Source organism: Diplotaxodon limnothrissa, linkage group LG3 (assembly GCF_057381915.1).
Source record: "Diplotaxodon limnothrissa isolate DT_005_m linkage group LG3, D_limnothrissa_male_GT1.1, whole genome shotgun sequence".
In the NCBI taxonomy this organism is placed as follows: Eukaryota; Metazoa; Chordata; class Actinopteri; order Cichliformes; family Cichlidae; genus Diplotaxodon; species Diplotaxodon limnothrissa.
In genome coordinates, this window is record NC_140598.1 from 12,197,995 (window position 1) to 12,217,554 (window position 19,560).

Here is a 19,560-nt window from a genome sequence, read left to right on the forward strand (position 1 = left end):
CTGTAGACTTTCTTTGATACTGTGTCCAAAAGGAGCAGCTTTTACTTTGAAGCGGAGCCGTCTCTGTTTCCTCTTCAGTTTGGATGATGGAAGCAAATGAGTGTGTGATGTTCTTTCAGTGTTGCACTTTGTAGACGCTCCCTGAGCACTGGTCTCACAGCCAGCTGCACATAGAGACCAGTGTTGTTAGTCCAGGTCAGAAGATGACTTGTTGGAATGAAAATGAGCTTGTAGTTTGTCTGCTTTAATAATGTGACTGGAAAAAGGTGTTGGACTTCAAATATGTCCATTTCTTTCACACTTCACCTTTAAAAGTGAAGCCTTGTGGTTCCTGGAAGGAAAAACACGACTTTTTTAAGTCTTTGTCCTGTTTTTATGAGAAATGTACGACTTTAATGTGAAACATTCAGAGTTTTTTCTCTTGTTGTGTTTGTTTGAAGCTGCTTCCTGTTGGCTTCAGCTGTTTGGAGTTTCCATTTTCTAAACTTCTACATTCTGAACCTTCTTCAGCTCTGAACAGATGATGAAACACTGAATGATTTCAAGCTCACACTTTGTCTAATAAACTTACATCTTTCATTCTTTATACAGATTGAGTCGCTGTGGTTTGTCAGAGATCAGCTGTGATTATCTGGCAGCAGCACTGAAGTCCAACCCCTCCCATCTGAGACAGCTGGACCTGAGCCTGAACAACAAGCTGCAGGATTCAGGAGTGAAGCATCTGTGTGGTTTCCTGGAGAGTCCAGGATGTGGACTTGAAACTCTGAGGTCAGTCAGCATGTTTTAGTTGTGCTGAGATGAATATGATGTGAAAGTTGTGCTGACACTAAACTGCAGACATCAGGCTGATATTATACTGATCCACACTGAGGATCTTCATGGTAAAGTCTGTTTTCTTCTTCTCTGGTTTAGTCCATTGACTGCAGCAGAACAATGTTCACATTTCAAACAGTGAGACTCAACATATGGCCTGCGGCCCACACGCGGCCTGCCCACCTTTCCTGATTCAGAGAGAGGGGACCCTGATTAACTGTGTAGTGTTCTTCCTCACAGTTCTAAGTATCAGACACAACAATGAATAATCCACAGCTGACTGTCTTTAGCAGGTCAAAGGTCACGGCACACAGCAGACAGTGGGAAATATTATAACTCTGATCATTTATCAGCACATATCCATATGTATAAAAACAAAGCTGACACTGTGAGACTTGATCAGAGGTGTGATCATCACAGCAGAGGCCTTTGTGTCAAAGTCACTGAGGATCAAACAGAAACACATGAAGCAGATTTTCCTGTTCTGGCTTTTTATAGCAGATAACCTTCAAAATATTCTGCAGTCCATCAAAAACTGAAGCAAACCATGAATCAACATGTGAACATGAGCTGATGCTGCTGAAGGGAAGCAAAGTTACAGAGGTTTGATTACAGACACAGCGGAGAGTTTGTAATCTGTCATCATTTTAAAAGGTTTAAATTTCTTCAGTATTGAACAGCAGAAATGAGGCTTTGTTTTCGGAGGCCGACAGCAGTGAACACAACAGCAAACTGGTGCGTAATAAGCAGTGAATAATGCAGGAAACAGATTTTTGAAGGTAAACTGTTCTTGAAGTACACTGAGAGAGAGAGAGCTGTGCAGGAAGTAAACGTCAAAGTCAGAGAGAATTCATGACGATGTTCATCAAACGTAAAGCGTAGTTTGGATCTTCTTCTGCTGCTGGTTCACTCAGTTTTGGTTGGAGACAGATGAAACCTGCAGCTTCAGGATCTGTGAGCTGTCCACTTTCAGCCCCGACGGCGTGTCCGTGTACGTGCCGTCGAGTGAACCATCCACGCTCTGTGTTTCCATCTTTGTGTGTTTAGCTGCTCTCATTTACTGTTTTATCTGTTTGCTTGTTGTTGAAATACTTTTGGGAGCTTTAACCTGAGATTCTGGCAAAATACATTTATATTAAAAATCGATTCAGGATTGAAATGAATCAACATCGCTTTATTCAAATTAAAACCATTTAAATAGGAAAATCCATTTTTTTACAGCCGCCTCTAATGCTGGGTAATGTCAGCTGGTCCATGTGCAGATGGCTGTGAGGCTCAGGGAGCGTCTACAAAGCGCAACACTGAAAGAACATCATCCATAAATATTGAGTAATAACTGGACTCTCATACAGCGAGACTCAAATGCCTTTAAACATCAGCTTATCCTGCTGATCCAAGTCCAACAATGAGTTTGTAAAAACATGTTTGTCAATCATTTTGTTTGGTTTCTGAGGAAAATGATTCAATAACTTGCTGCTAATACAAAACATTTCATCATATTTCCTCATAACCCTCTTTTGTCTGACCATTTGATCCCATTTGAATTTGCAATAAAGGATCCACAGAGTTCGGTGACAATAATGACAGTAGATGTTTGTGTGAAAGTGCTGGAAGCAAATGAGTGTGTGATGTTCTTTCAGTGTTGCACTTTGTAGACGCTCCCTGAGCACTGGTCTCACAGCCAGCTGCACATAGAGACCAGTGTTGTTAGTCCAGGTCAGAAGATGACTTGTTGGAATGAAAATGAGCTTGTAGTTTGTCTGCTTTAATAATGTGACTGGAAAAAGGTGTTGGACTTCAAATATGTCCATTTCTTTCACACTTCACCTTTAAAAGTGAAGCCTTGTGGTTCCTGGAAGGAAAAACACGACTTTTTCAACTCTTTGTCCTGTTTTTATGATAAATGTACGACTTTAATGTGAAACATTCAGAGTTTTTTCTCTTGTTGTGTTTGTTTGAAGCTGCTTCCTGTTGGCTTCAGCTGTTTGGAGTTTCCATTTTCTAAACTTCTACATTCTGAACCTTCTTCAGCTCTGAACAGATGATGAAACACTGAATGATTTCAAGCTCACACTTTGTCTAATAAACTTACATCTTTCATTCTTTATACAGATTGATGGACTGTGGTTTGTCAGAGATCAGCTGTGATTATCTGGCAGCAGCGCTGAAGTCCAACCCCTCCCATCTGAGACAGCTGGACCTGAGCTGGAACAAGCTGCGGGATTCAGGAGTGAAGCATCTGTGTGGTTTCCTGGAGAGTCCAGGATGTGGACTTGAAACTCTGAGGTCAGTCAGTATGTTTTAGTTGTGCTGAGATGAATATGATGTGAAAGTTGTGCTGACACTAAACTGCAGACATCAGGCTGATATTATACTGATCCACACTGAGGATCTTCATGGTAAAGTCTGTTTTCTTCTTCTCTGGTTTAGTCCATTGACTGCAGCAGAACAATGTTCACATTTCAAACCTTCAAAGAAGAAGAAAAATCCTCCACTGGATAATTCACTGTGAAACTCTCAAACTCTTCATTCCACCTTAAAGTCTGTCTGACACTGAAATCCAAAGCAAAATGTGCGTTTGCTTTACAGACAGCAGTCCAACACAAACATACACACATCATCCAAAACACAGTCCAACATCCAAATCTCCTCCACTGCCAGCATGAATGATGGGAAAGAGAAGGAGGAACACTCTGACATTCAGGGTTAGAATGAGTTTCATGAAGCAGACTGTGAAGATCAAAGCTGCATTAGAAAGCTTACATGAATGAATGAGTGGACAGAAGTGGACAGAGATCATCTGAAGCACTTCAAAGGCTTTAAATCAGCACATTTCTCTTTATTCTTTATCAACTCTGTTAGTTTCTCTCAGTTTTCTGTGGAATGAAGCTAACAGCAGGCTAATAAGATGCTGACCAATAGGTTTCTATTAAAGGTTGTAATTTGTATATGAAAAAGTGCTTTGGCTCAGCAGGGATCAGCTTACAGGTAGAATACAGCTGCTGGATGGGATTAGCATGTCATAGCTATCTACCAAACTGCTAACTGGGGGATTTCAGGCCATCTATGGATCATTTTTGCTAACTGTTTATTCAGCTTAGGCTCACAGGGCTGCAGCCTGTGCCCTAGCTGTCATAGGGCAAGAGGCGTGGTCCACCTGCACAGGTGAGCAGTCCATCACAGGGCCAACAGAGAGAGACAGAGAAGCACTCTCTCACATCCACACCTACAGCCAATTTAGAAGCACCAATGAACCTAAGCAGCATTTCATTGGACTGTGGGAGAACATCCAACCTCCACAGAAAGGCCAACAAGCTTCAACCTACAACCTTCTTGCTTTAAGGCACTAGTGCTAACCACTTTTCCCCATTTCAGCCCAAATCCTGCATCTTCCTGTTTCTGACTCCAGGCCAGCTCCACTAACACTTTCTCATCAGACACTGCCACCTAGTGGAGGAAGTCTTAGTTCCATTTGAAGCTTCAGATTACAGTTAGTTCCTTTACAAAGAGGTGGAGGTGGTGGCACCATCATCACTGAGTGCCATAGGACACTTAACCTTTGTTTCCATATGCTGGGAACTTCCTGTTGTTCCAAGGAGGACTGGAAAATGTGTGAAAATCTCCCAGTCAGTTCCTCACAGCACACTTCAATCATTTCCCTTCCACAGCATCAGGACCAGGGCTTTTTCTCTCTTTGGTCCCACTAAGAGATTTCCACACAAACACCTCATCAGTGGGACTCTCAGAGCTACCAGCCCTTTGCTACAATCACAAAGCTCTTCATTGAAATCAATGATATCAAAGCTGGAATCAAATGAGTCCAAGTCTTCTGCTGATTCAGCATCACATTCATCTTTGCTCCTTGTTCTGCATCCCCACCATGGACTTCATTCCTTTCCAAGCCAGCCTTGAGTGTCCTTTATTCAGCTCATCCTCTGCTTTACTTTTACACCTGATTTTAGCTGCTTTATCTCTCTTTCAACAAGTTTCTGTGCCTCAATCTTTTTCTTCTCTCCCTCATAACAAGACAGCTTCTTCTGCCTGAGAACATGTTGGAGTGATTTACTAATCCAGGGCTGCTTATTGGGGAAAATACTTCCTGTTTCCAAAGTAATCCCCATTTTTCCCAGAAAGAAATCTAAGTAGAAATCGATGATCTAAGTGAGAACACGAACCTTTAAAAAGTCCCAGTGGGTGCAGTAAAAGCAGTCCCTCAGTCCCAGTATAGAGTCTTTGGTGCAGACTGGAACAACTGTGTGCCCAGTTTGAGCTCTCTTCAGTCCTGTGACCTGACAGACCCAGAGGGGCCATCACATCACATTTAGAAGCTCCCCTAATGGAGCCACAACACATGTCCAACACTTAGTCTGTCTTGTTGGACCAACTGGAAGAAATGATTCAAGGACTTAGTCACAGAACAGAGATTCAAATCTCCAAAATCCAACTGGCTGCATCAGGACATATAGTCTGAAACTCTGCACAGGTTCCTGTTTGAAGCTGCTTCCTGTTGGCTTCAGCTGTTTGGAGTTTCCATTTTCTAAACTTCTACATTCTGAACCTTCTTCAGCTCTGAACAGATGATGAAACACTGAATGATTTCAAGCTCACACTTTGTCTAATAAACTTACATCTTTCATTCTTTATACAGATTGAGGCTCTGTGGTTTGTCAGAGATCAGCTGTGATTATCTGGCAGCAGCGCTGAAGTCCAACCCCTCCCATCTGAGATTGCTGAACCTGTACGGAAACAACCTGAAGGATCCAGATGTGAAGCAGCTGTCTGATCTTCAGCAGAGTCCAGACTACAGACTGGAGAATCTTCTGTAAGTAGAGTGATGGAGTGAGTGGGTGGTCCTGTCAGCAGTATTGTACTAAACACAGTCAGTATGAAACAAAGATCCAGTGTTTCCTGTAAAGCTGCAGCTTCTCAGTGAAGCTGTGAGAGGAGAATGGTGACAGGCTTCAGGATTGGACACAAACACTTCCTGTTTCTCACCTTTATGGTCACCATAGTAACGGCTGACAGGCTCTGATCAAACGCTGTCAACAGCCAATCAGCTCTCTGAACAAAGCAGCATGCAGACCAATGACTGCATTCATTTCCAAGTTTAAAGCAGTGAAGAACACAGTCTGTAGGTGAGGAAGAATTTAGTGAGAGCAGATGTTTGGATGGAATTCCTCCAGTTAACAGCTGGAACCGTCCATCTGGATTGTTGGGCTTGTTGTTGGGGTTCCTACAGAGCTCAGAGTGGACACACCAAGGTTCTTCTAATGAATGAAAGTCCAAACTCAAACTAGGAGGGAAAAACATTTTCATCAACTTCAATAAAAATCCAAAGATTAGAAAAAGTGAAGCAACAATGAGTCCTAGTACAGTCCCAGCACTGAAGTCCCTGCTGCTCTTTATACTGGATGTGCTGCATCACTGACTGACAGCTGATGAAGAGTCTCTGGAAACACTCGTTTATCTCCTCTGCTCTTCCTTCTTCTCTCTGCAGGTGGAGCTGATGATGGTAAACAGGACGGTGTGTGTGCTGAGAGAGGAGGAGCTGTGTCCTGATGATCCAGAGAGGTTGAAGCAGCAGCAGACGCTTTCCTTTTTGTCTCAATAATGTCTCCATAATGCTGCAATGTTATCTGCTCCAGAAACACACTGTGCAGAAGCTCTGATGGTGACACAGAAAAGTCAAAGTGGAGATACTTCTGTCCACCTTTGATTAGACTCATTATAAAAAGGAAAACAAAGTTTGAACAGTCATGTTTCCAGTTCACTGACTTACATTTATTCCATGGACACTCACTCTAACCTGAACCACAGCTACAACTCAACATTGTTGAGGCCTCGTCTCCTCCTTTCCTGACTGTAGAGGTTAAATATGCAACAACCAACAAATAAAAGAATTTGGTTCATTTCAAAGAAATTCACACGGTGACCAAGTAAAGTAACCGTAGTAAAGGAGACAACATCCCGTTGATGGTGGGATTATTTGAAAGATTTGCTTTAGTCACGTCACCAAATGCAGCTGAACCACCCGTGGATCCATGTTTGACCATTCTACCACTCTGAGCTCTGCTTTTGAATCATTTTATTATTATCATCATTCATTTATTCATTCTTTGGAGGGGGGCTATTTCCTAATGCCGCCCTAATAAGCTGAGATTTAAAGGAGAGAGTGAGAAACTTGATCATCCATCCTCATAATACATGTTTATCAGTATCTGCTGTGACCATACTGCAGTAATAACTACAAGTCTACATTTCTGTGACTGTTGATCAATCACAGCAGGAATCTGAGCTCATCTCTGCACACAGAGCAGCTTCAGCTCTGGGATAAACTGCTCGCTTCACGTCCTTCTCAGCTCACAGACACTCATCCTGATATTTTCCTTTAACATTTGATGGTATAATTCATCTGAGTTTACACTTTATCTGCATGAATACAGAAAAACAGACCCAAACACCAGAAACCATCAGTTTCACCATGTAGAATATATTGTTGTTTCCTTTTAATTCAGAGAAAAACTCTGGTTTGGATTTTCTCTGTTCTCTTTGCTGCTGATTCTCTATCTCATCTTCGCTCTCAAACATTTAAAAAGCAGCGAGTCTGCAGCTGAAGGAACACAAACTCAAACTGTCGGAACAGGTTTGATTGTATCTTGCGTTTATTAATTTGGTGATTCATCAAATGTATGTAGCCTGGTCTCAAATATCTATTTTAGACACTACAGGTTAAAAGGATATAAATATTGTCATGTAAAAACTTTATTGTAAATATTTCATATGTGTTTAAAAAACAAAAGAGTTCAAATGCATTAAAAACGTGTTTAAAATCACAATAAATAGAAGTCAATTATAATTTAAGTGTTCATGGAGTTAAAGTTACAAGAAACCCAAAGGTTTGTTATCTAATGTAAAACAAGGAAAACTTCGTATTTGCTTCAAGTTGTTTTACAAGCTCATTTTGGGTTGTCAATCTTGTATTTGTTTTTATCCCATTGGTTGATGTAAACCTATTGTCCAATCAGACGTGAGGAAGGCGGGATCTAAGTGAGGCGAAGAAAAGAAAAACTAAGCTAGTGAGAGTCGGCAGCAGCACGTTACCGGAGGAGGTTGTGTACCAGAGTTAACGGGAGAATAGTCAAAACAATAGCCGGGGATGCAGAGTCTATGTTTCTGTTATGGACTGTTTTGCCCTGTGATGAGTGAGTACAGAATGTGGAGTTAGCATTGAGCTTAAACGGAATGTATAAGTACTTAAAATGTATGATGTTAATCGCGAGTTAGCATGTTAGCATTTTAGAGCCTGTATTAGCTATGTATGCTGAGTATGTAAGCTACAGATTACTCCATGGAACTAAATAGTAATCTCTAATGCACAGTGGACCGAGAGGAATTCTCTGGACCCTTCTGCTGTGGATAGGATTTCTGTGGGTTTGTCCCAGTGTGCTCAGCAGCCCATGTATGCCGCTAATTCCGACCACGTTGCCGAGTGGAGGCCGCATGGTCACAAACCGAGCCTGCCCCTCAGCTTGTCCTCGCACTTAGCCCGAAGGATTTGTGAGTAGCCACGAGCACGTGCGTTTTGTTTTCTGCTTGTTTATCAAGCGAAGCGGCCATTTGTGTGTTTTCTGGCCCAACGAGCCCGAGCAACGATCAGGCCTGCAACGGTTTCAGTAAATGAGCTCTAAAAGGTTACAAATTTGAACTGGACTAAAAAGGGGAATATCTTGGATAAATGTGTTGTTTCTAAAACACTGACTGTGAATTGTGAAGAGGAAAAAACCATCCAATTTAATTGTAAGGAAACACTTCAGAACTTGGAATATTGTATTTTTTTTTTATTTAAATCATACTTTGTTTTGACTAAATCTTACATTTTGAATTTAAAGTTTTGTGTTTTGTCATATTTATGATTTACAGAGTTTATAAGTGATAAGGGTTACTAAAAAGGTAAGAGAGAGGTTTAACATGTTAGATAAATTCATTATTCTTAGTGAAGATTAGACAGAACTCCTTATTTTCACTAAGTGGAAGCACTGCCAACATTAAGATTTCTAAGTACAAAGGTTAAAACTGGTTAGCTATTGTTTCTCCTGTTTGCCAATACAATAAGTAACGTACCCAGGGCCCCGCTCAGAGTACTATCACCTTCTTAACCGAGGGTTAATCCAGAGCTACTTGAGTTGGGTGCTGTCATAATCTGCTGCTGAGTCTCTTACGCTGATGAAAATGCAGAAAACACAGATCACGAACACCAGTTCAACCAATCACATTCATTCCACTTTGATCTGTGACACTGATGCATTCATCTCTGTTACAGTGTTGCGTTAGACTGCTATATTTTTTTGTGTTCTTTATGCTGTAGATTTTCATGTCTCTGGAATAGTTGGCAGCAATAAGGATGATTTTCTGTAAAATAATATTGATATGACCGTGAATTATTCGTAGATGAGCGTTAGATTAGTTTGATGGGTTAACTCAGAGAGCTGAAGATATCGTGGACATGCTGACCTCGCTCCGTGGTGTACAGGGCCGTTTACCCTCATGATTAATATTCACAATAAAAAAAAATGAGGCGAACATCATGAAGTCTGTGTGTGTTTCATAGTGTCGAACCACCTTTGTACAGTTAAACCTAACAGTTACTACATGACGGAAACTCCGTTATTTCTTTTATGCGTTTATCAGGTCACGCTGATTATTGAACAAAAACCCAAACATCAGCTGTTAATCGAATTTTTTTGCTCTCTCTCCTCCTTAAACATGTTTTTAATGTTAGTTATTATTCAGAATTGGCGACTGGAACACGTATGACACATACGAACATCAGGAAATAAAACCTCAGTAAATGAAGTCAGTGTACAGCGGGGGTTATGGCAGCTGTGTACCGGGACATGCGCTTTGTCGGTGGTAATAACAGCTCGATTGCTTGCGAGGCGAGCGGGTCTGTCCCACGCTTTGCCGTGAGCAGGGTTCATACGCCTTTTTCAGGGTCAAATTCAAGCACTTTTTAAGCACTTTCAAGGTCCCTTTTCAAGCTTTTCCAGCTTTTTCAGCCCCCCGCCAAAAAAAAAAAAAGAATGCATGTTTCAATTCGCATTACCTCAGTAAAACCATGTGAAAATGAAAACAAATCATCCTACGTGAACTTAAATACCTTTGTTCAACTTTTGCTAAGAAATAGAAAAACGCACCACACAAAAATACAGTGGAACCCCGACTTACAAATGCCCCATTTCACGAAAAATTCAAGTTACGAAGGCACTGAATGGCAATATTTCTGCCCGTGTTATGGCAAAATGCCCGAGTAACAAAATCCGCTGGCTCCGATTGGCTGAGCCTACAACGCCCACAATGCCTTCCAATCATGTGACAACCCCTTGGTTTCCGCACTTGCGCTTCGCTGTTCCACTTGAACGACGAATTGTTGTTCTAGTTAGCAATTAGCCTATAGCCTATCGTTCAGCATCGCCTCACTTAAAACGCGCAACTCAATTACGAAAGACCCTCGGGAATGAATTCATTTTGTAAGTCGGGGTTCCACTGTACTGTACTACCTTATATACATAGTGTATAAACTCTAAATGCCCATTTCACTTAAAAATTAAGATGTGAAAACGTGAACAAAGAAAGAAATAAGTCTGCTCATCAGATATTGATGCTTCTTTCTTGTGTGACAAGAATTAGGAGACAGATGTCTGTCTGTTTTTTAAGTTAATTCCCAATAAAACTGTTTTATTGCTAACTACATTGCTGTCTGTATTATTGCTGAAGTCCTAAAGGATCACCTTTAAAGTGTTTGTGCTAATAACATGTACAGTCAGACAGGCATGGAGAACAGCACTGACTGGGAGGCTTTGAACAGATCAAATAGTTCAATTCAACATATAAGACTTTAAGAATGCACAAGCATCTACTTAAAATCTATTGAATTTGTCATCTGTGATATTATTTTGTACAATTCCAATGTATTTTGTTCATCTCCCTTAAATAAACAGGCAGCCTTAAAGTATGAAATATTCATATACAAACACATATAAATGTGTGAACTGTCTCAGTGGCTGATTGTGCCCCACAGGCCTCAGTGTGAGCTTGAAGACATTTATAATGTTTAAGTAGTTTAATGTGCAGGTGCTGACCATAAACACATTTTGAATGAAAGCCGGGGAACTTTGGTAGCACAGAAACAAGTGGCTATTCTTTGTGACCATATGGATCACTCATATTACCGTTATTTCAAATACTCCAGAAAGCTGGTGTCCAGGGTGTAATTGGCCGTTTTTGACTACTTTTGATTTGGCCTCTATATTTCACATTTAAAAATTGTTTATCTTGCCAATCTGTTATTTTCTCATTTTGACAAAGTGTATCAGCACAATTTATCTAAATTCAGACAAAATTTAAAATACAAGTAGAAAGTGATATTTTTGATTGTAAAAACCACAAGCATGTTTAACAAATCATTTTCATAACTTGAAATGCAAACAGAAATTGTACATTTTTTAAAATACACAAGTTTTGCAGACAACAAAGTTATATTTACCTAAAAATGCAGCCAAGGCTCAGACGCTTTTTATGTAACCATTTCAAACTATTTACAGAACAATCAGGCGCAAGGCAGCCCAGGCGGGGAAATTTTGCTTTTACATTTTGCGACGCATTTTATTTCTCTATCTGATAAGAAAACTATTCAATCAGATAGTTGTTTGGTGAGCAATAATAAACAATGGATAATCCGTATACAAACAAATTCAAGCTTTTCTCCTCAACGGAGAGCCTCCCCCGATTGAACAACAACGCGTCAACAACATGCTGTGACTCTTCTTCCCTCTAAAGTCCTGGTGTTAACACTCACCCTGCATCAGCTTCACCTATTTTTAAATTGTTTTTACTTTTCAAACTGACGGATCATTTGAAGCCAACCATCCAAAAACTGCTTCAGCTGTGTTTGATGTTTATGCTACAGCCTGTTTACCAATATAATCAATATCAGATATCAGAGCAACAGAAACCTCGGTGATCAGGACGCTGGGACTGAGAACAGGAAGTGGCTCAAACATCACAGTTTCATAACGTCACCCTGAACTCCACTCACGGAGTTTCTGTCGCCATTGTAGTTTTTTTTTTCTCCAAGCATGACATCCCGGTGCATTTCAGACCCACCAACACGCTCAGACAAAAACTGGTTCACCCGAAAGATAAAACGCCTAAACACAGACTTAACAATGTGGTGTATGCTGTACAGTGCAGCGAGGAATGCTCAGACCTCTACATTGGAGAGACCAAACAGCCACTTCATAAGCGCATGGCACAACACAGAAGAGCCACCTCCACAGGACAAGACTCAGCAGTCCATCTGCATCTTAAGGATAAAGGACACTCTTTCGAGGATGCCAATGTTCACATTTTGGACAGAGAGGACAGATGGTTTGAAAGAGTGAAAGAAGCCATCTATGTCCACTGTGAGCGACCATCTTTGAACAGAGGCGGGGGTTTACGACACCAACTCTCTGCCATCTATAATCCAGTTTTGAGATCCCTTCCCAGACGGCTTAACGCCCACTCACATCCTGGGCCATCTGATCTCAGGAATTCGCATGATAAGGTGGGGCCAGGTTTCACAATGAACACACCCGAAACGAAAGAAGCTTCTCGGATGAGAGGTGAAACGTCTTCAAGTAACTTAAAGAAGTCCAGACGCTTTTCTTTGCAAGCTCCTTTGACTACGATGACCTGGATGACTGAGAACCTTCACAGACACATTGTAGTTTTTAAAGTCCCGTGATAAAGGCGGGTCTTTCTGTGAATCTGCACGCTCATTGGCTAATAGCTCGAGATTGACACATCGTTATCCAATGAGCGTGCGGGAACTTCCGACATAAAGTTGTTTCCTTTGAAAAACCAAAGTCTGATTATTTTTGCCTCCACTGACGGAGCCTGTTGTTCCCGCCACAGAGACACAGTAATGTCAGAGCGGTGTTAACACTCACCCTGCCTCAGCACAGCTCTCACTCTCCTCCTGCTCTCTCACACTAAATGGAGGCTCAGCTAAACTCACTTCCTCTCTACTTACAGGAAACCAGCGCTCAGAGGAGCCGACCGGCCTCACATTTCACCCACAGACACGAACAGCGTGGAATTATTTTATGTCATAAGAAGAAACATATTCATGTTAACACTCACCTGCAAAGGCGTAGATTTGGTTTTGGCATTGGTGGGGACGGATGATTCAACCACCGAACCCTGCCCTGTTTCTCTTGTTCCCCTTTTTGTCTTTGCTTCTTGATAAAAAAGGAGAAGTATACTTGCCTACATGTGCTATTCTACCTGTTTTTAAACCATTTAAAATTACAATTCATAGTTTTATATGTGAATTTTTCAAAGAAGAGTGAGCAAATATTTCCACATCAAGATGTGCCATGCTAATAGGTTCCTACCCAAAAAGACTGATTAGAGTGATAAAAGGCAAAGGTGCTGCAACAAAGTATTAGTTTAAGGGTGTGCATATTTGTGCAACCGGGTTATTTTAAGTTTTTTATTTTCACCTGTGATCTTGTGTCACCATTACTCTCTGAGCTTTGTGTTGGTTCTTCTGTCACCTGATAAATAGGACATACATGACAATAAGAATAAAATGTGGAGCTGCTTCGATGTTTCTGTCACTTTGTGCAGATCTTGACTCATCAGTAATGTTTGTAGAGTGAGTGCATTTTTAAAACAATTTGTGCAAACGGCACTACAAGGTTTTATTTTTATTTATTTGCAAAATCATGACTACCTCGTTATATTTTGTCTCAAAAATGAACCCTATGAATATGTCAGTGCCATTAGGATGAAATTATTGTGTCACCAACATTTTAACGTCAGACATTGTCACGGTCCTGGGTCTTATGGCCCAGTGTTTTGAGTTTTAGTTCATTTTGATGTTTAAAGTATGTTTAAGCTCATTATGTCTCCTATGTTCATTTGCTTATTAGTTCCCTCTTGTGTTTTCTACCCCTGTGAAGTCTCCCTTGCCCTTCGTGTGTTTCATGTCTGTTGTCTTATGTTGTCATGTGTGCCTCTCATGTTTCCCGTTTTATTTTGAAGAGATCTCGTGTTTTTATATTATGGATTATGTTTTGAGTCCTTTGTTGTACTGTTTCCTGTTTCCCTAGATTTCAGTTATGGTTATCATAGGTTTAGTCTTTGGCTTTGTCATATGGCTTCCCTGTGTTCCATGTTATGTCCACTGTGATGTTTTGTACCATGTTTCAGGTTCCTATGTTCTGTCTCCCCTGTTGCTGTTAAGTTGCATGTTTAGAATTCAGTCGGTGTGTTTCCTGTTTTACTTTGTAGGTCCATGCCTCATGTGAGTGTTTCTAGTTTTGCGTCCCTGTCTCGTCCACCCTGATTACTCCCAGCTGTGCTCCCCTTCTGTGTCTCATTCCCTCGTTATCACTCAGTGTATTTAAGCTCTGTGTTTCTCTTTGTCAGTGTCGTAGTCTCCCTCATAGCTGTGTGATTTTTCCCTGTGGCCTTGTGCTTTAGTCTCCCCAGTTTAAGTTTAGTACTGTTTTTTGTGTTTCACTTTATGCCAGCATTAAAGCTGTATTTTTGAGTTTACGTTTTGTCTCCGTGAGTTTGCGTTTGGGTCCTCTCCTGCCTGCCACACAGCCGAACCATGACAGACATATAATTTTAACAGCCTCTGTAAACTAATATCCTGGCTCGCTCGACGCTGCCGTTTTCTCTGACAGTTTCAATCAAAATTAGAAATGCTGCTCAGAGACTGAGAGAACTAACAGTGCTGCCTGTTGTGCAGTTAGTTTCCAAAACACGTTATTCATGGTTACATACAATTTTAGACTGATGTGGGCCAAAGCCTAGCATAGCCTCTAATGTTATTGTGACGGACACATTTTATGAGTGAGCTTGACTTTAAGTAACTTACAGGTTTCTTTGAAAAACACTTTCTTATATCCAGGTACTTCCTTTTTGCTGCCACCCACCTCTCCTCCTTGCAGGCCCTAGCAGCGCAGGCTTGCCGCTGCTAAAACTAAACAGTAGTGGTGTGCGGATTGATACTGAAATATCGATTCTTCTGATACCAGCAATTTATGTTCTAGAATCGATTCTCATATTATAATATCGATATTTTAGTACTCTGGGGTAAATTTGTAGTTTTTCCATTAAAATGAACGCAGTGGAAAGAAACTATATCATTCGGATCGTCTAATTTGGAAGGAACTACTTCCTCTTATGCCTTTCATAGTCATATGCAAAATACGGCTGTATAAATGTGTCGCAGCCCATGGCGTGCACACTCACAACAATGGCTGAGCGCAAACAGAGTCCTGTGTGGACGCGTTTTACCTCCACAAACAGCCCAGACGCGGTTTGTGATATATGTGGCAAGACAGTGAGGTGTTGTGGCAACACCACTGACCTCGTCAAACACCTCGGAGTAAATCCCATCACAGAATATGACGAGCTTATGTTGAGGTGAACTGAAGAGGAGGACAGGGACAGGTGCTGCTAGGGCGAGACAGACGTCTCTCGCAGAGTCCTTTAGTGCTGCAGGCAGGCAACATGCTCAAATAGCACAACGTCAGTTTTTTTTTTTTTTTTTATTTCTATATGATTATTCTGCATTATTAAGCAATAAAAACAAGTTGTCTGATGTCCTCTAATCATTATGAAGCAATATGGTTATGTTATTATTACAATTACATAATACAATTATATATTGTATTATGTAATGCAATGAAACATTAAGTTTTTGTACAGAGTATCGGTATCGGATCAGTATCACCGATACCACCCTGAATTTTACTTGGTATCGGATCGGAAAGGAAATCAGTGGTATCGCACATCACTACTAAACAGAGCTCCCTGAAAGGCACAGCCAATCACATTGGCCATATTTGTCACATGACGTAGGACTCCAGTAGAGAACATAATTTAACTCTTTCTGCACCGCTGGGTGAATGAGACGCTGACAGATTGTTTTTTTTCTTTCTTTCTATCGGGTTTGTTTTTCTTTTCTTGAAGAGATCAAATTATTGGTGGGGACACGTCCCTCCCGTCCATGCAAAATCTACGCCTTTGCTCACCTGCCTCAGCTCCACCTTCCTCCTCCTCCTCTCAACGGAGGCTCAATACTTTCACTACTGCTCCCTAAGCACAGAGGATGGTTTGTCAATAAAAGGCAGCGAGAGGAGGCCACCATGGGGGTCATTTCGACGTGCTGGACACGGATGAGGGCCTCCCTTGCGCAAGAAATCGATTGAACACTGTTGCCTTGTTTTTCTTTCATGGGAATAAGTCCTGGATACAGCGGGGTCTGAGTTTAGACCCAACACTGGGACTTGTAGTTTTTTCCTTCCAGTGCGGTCTTCCTCTTTGTTTGTTTGTGTTTGTGTTCAAGTTATTTTGATCATGTAAACATAGGGTTGCCAACTCCCTGAGAAATAAATAAGGGGCACCTCGTGGCCAGGGACGGGCAACCCAGTTGTCTTCACCCTTCCCAGTGTGGTGAATTTTTTAGCTCTTTTTTTTTTTTGTGTGTGAAATTATTTTTTTTAACCATTTGACTTGAATTTGATTTAAGCAGATGCGTGTTCTTTGTGATATGAACACATGGGAAACAAATGATCATTTAGCCATTTATTTTTAGCTCAAAATGACAACATTGACACAGTAAAACAGGTCTCTTTCTTAAACAGAAGCCTGTCATGCTTAACTTTTGTGAATATAAGTAAATCTTTCTTTATAAGAACTCTGTCCTGCTTAATTTAAAATTATATAAATTAATAGAAAACAATAGAAAGAAAAATATTCTTGTAACAGTGCACATTTAGTGCATTTAGTGCAATTGGCTTCAGTAGAGGCATTATTTCAGCTTTTGCTCCTGTTTGTAAACCCGCTTGTTCCCATGATTACGCATCATAACTCATCATCATTATTCATCTATGTATTACTTTTATGTATTAGTCATCTATTTGTTGTAATCATCTATCCTTGCAGTTGTTTATTACACAAAATAAATTATATTATCACACTTCTGGCCACATAGCGCTGATATTCACTGCACATGCCCATATTAACCTTAACCAGAGGGTTTAAAACACAAACCAGTGTTTACATACCATATCTGCTTCTGCCGTGGCCTGGTGGACAAGAAATTGGTTAAGGGTTCCCCGAGCTTTCACGCCCCTCATGTTCTTCATGTGCCCACCATTAGAAGCATGCCTATGGAAAAAGTGCACCGTCACACAGTGCAGTGCGCTTTATAGGTGTTATGGTGACCTTTTCCAGCCAGGTGTTTCCCTTTTCCCATTCCTCCCTGTACTTTTGCAGCCTTTTTTTCTTTCTCTGAGCGAACAAACATTGCTCGCTCGTCAGGGTGTCACCGCAGCCGCTCACACTGCTCACGCGCAAACACGTAAACGTCGGTGAAAAAGACGGTGCAGCACGGCTGTGCAGCGTGTGATCTGGACACAAGCGATGGAGGCACAACTTGTAGAACTTTGGAAAGCTCATCTGAGCCTTTTCGATGTGGCATCACAAAATTATCACGACCACAACAACTGTGAAAATAGTTGGATTTACACTGCTGCTGTAGGAGTGTTTAGCTTATTTTAGAGTTTAGAAATGTGTTAACATAGAATGTACAACTATTGTAGAAACACTGACACTGCCCTCAATGTAATAAAGGCCTCACTGTGTCGTGAACTTAGGAGTAGATTGTAGGAGACCTCTCCCCCACTTGAACTGTGAAAGTAAAACAGAGAGCTGAGTGGAATTTCCCCAGAGAATGTTTGGGTGGGGGTCTCAACATTTGTAACTGGATAACTGTGGTCTGGAAGGGAGATGGGTTTTATGACCTAGGGAGTCACCTACACCCACAGTGTTTTAACTGTCACGCACACACATCCACACGCACACTCACTCATGTGCACTCACACATACACACAGGTCACACACGAGCACTCACATAGACACGTGGGAACGCGCACATGTAGGCATTCATGTGCTCGTGCACATAGACACAGACACAGAGTTTGCAGCACACCGTAGGTGGTTTATGAGGGGGTCGCCTCTATAAAGCTGGCTGTAACTAACAAAGGGGTGAAGATTTTTTGCAGAGGGACACACCGGCCTCGTCTTCCCTTCTAGAAGTGCATGCTTAAATGAAGATGAATAAAGATGAATAAAGGTTTTGTGAAATGACTACTGAGTTCCGGTGCCGTCTCTGGAAGTTTCGACGAATAAAAGAACCGGGGTAAAACTGATTTCGCAACACTGCTCAATCACAGCTGCCTGATCAATGTTTTTCATTTCATTCAATTTTGCAAAGTTGATGGCGGTGGTGCATGTCCGTGTCTGCGTGAGTGAAAGACACAGAGAGAGAGAGAGCGAGCGACAGATTTTCTCTTATAACCTTCATTTTATGGCGGCACAGTGTGACTCAGGTCGCATCAGAGCATCGGGCGGTATAGTGTGAGACCTGCATCGTGACCTACCAACTTATAACCCCTGCGAGCCAATCGTGCAGTTTGAAAATTGCAGTGTCTGCCCAGCTTTAGGTGTACTATCATCCGAGACTTGCACCGCAGTGTCGGCGTTTGTTTCCCTGTTGGCCAGGGCTGGACTGGGACAAAAAATCGGCCCGGGCATTTTGACTAGAGAGACCGGCCCCCCAGGTATTACAGCTGTCAATAGAAAATTGTATTTAGTAGTCAGTATAATCTTTTAATAATATAAGTTTACATATGGTAGTGATAGGATGTGTGACCCTTAATAGTCTGCAAAAGCTTTGCGTGCATTCCAGAGTGCTCTGGCATTCACCCCCACATCCTGGGAGCATGGGAAAGGTCGTACCTTGTCTTATTGTTTTACGGGAGGATTAATGTAGCTATGTCAGTCTTAGTCTGAGTGCCCTTTTTTACATATAGATGAACTGTTGGATTTTCCAGACCAGCAGGTTAAGGGAAGTCGTTTATGGGGTCACACTCTGACACACACACCTCCACATTCCAATGTAAGGAACAAACGCCCACTGAAGTATAAATAAAGACCAGGGCAGTCTCAGAGTTGCGAGTCTCTGAGCCCTCACTCTCTCGTGCGAGCGCTCTGGTGGCTGCCCTTGCTAGCAAGAAAACCTGTGTTTCTCCTCTCTGATTCTCTGCTGAAGAAGTGTTTTAGAATACATCTCTTGACAAAAGCCATAAAGCCTTTGAATGAAAACAAACACTGTTGTGACAGTGATGTACAGTCTTGTGGGTATATGTGTGATTTCTATACATTTTACATCAGATAAAAACTTTGCTTGTAAGCTTCAGATAATTATTTAATAAAAGCTAGATATTTTAATTGAGAATAAGAAAGAAAAGTATTTCTTTGTGCCCACCTCTCCCTATTAATGCCCTACCTGCCCCCCTGGAAAAACTTTGCTAGACCCGCCCCTGCACAGTTACCAGCTGTCAGCTACATAGCAAAGCATCCTGGTGTTATTTGTCTCTCAGAAACAGTTCATAACTTCCCTTCAACTCATTCATGTCACCTGAAAGGTAAACCTGTTTCTCCATCACCTGTTCAGCTCTGATGATTCAGTAAGGACATCTCCTGGTTTCATCTTCATGTTTCCCTCTCACCACATAACCAAACCGACATCATGACCAGCAGCTTTTACAGCTGTGGCTCAGCATGAACGTTTGTTTTGGTTTTTTTCTGCCCATGCCTGTGATGCCGCCCCCACCACGC

General features: G+C 41.5%; 1 protein-coding gene across 1 annotated transcript in view; it reads left to right on the forward strand.

Annotated features, from left to right (window-relative positions):
• Positions 1-586: 586 nt before the first annotated feature.
• The window catches only part of LOC146634549 (ribonuclease inhibitor-like), a gene marked incomplete at its 5' end in the record, with an annotated part of 78,537 nt that continues 59,563 nt past the window's right edge, over positions 587-19,560 (forward strand). Inside the window, 2 exons of the mRNA XM_085377881.1 lie at positions 587-768; positions 2,926-3,099. Of these exons, the coding sequence (XP_085234007.1) occupies positions 587-768; positions 2,926-3,099 (356 nt within the window). The remainder of the gene's footprint in view (positions 769-2,925; positions 3,100-19,560) is intronic.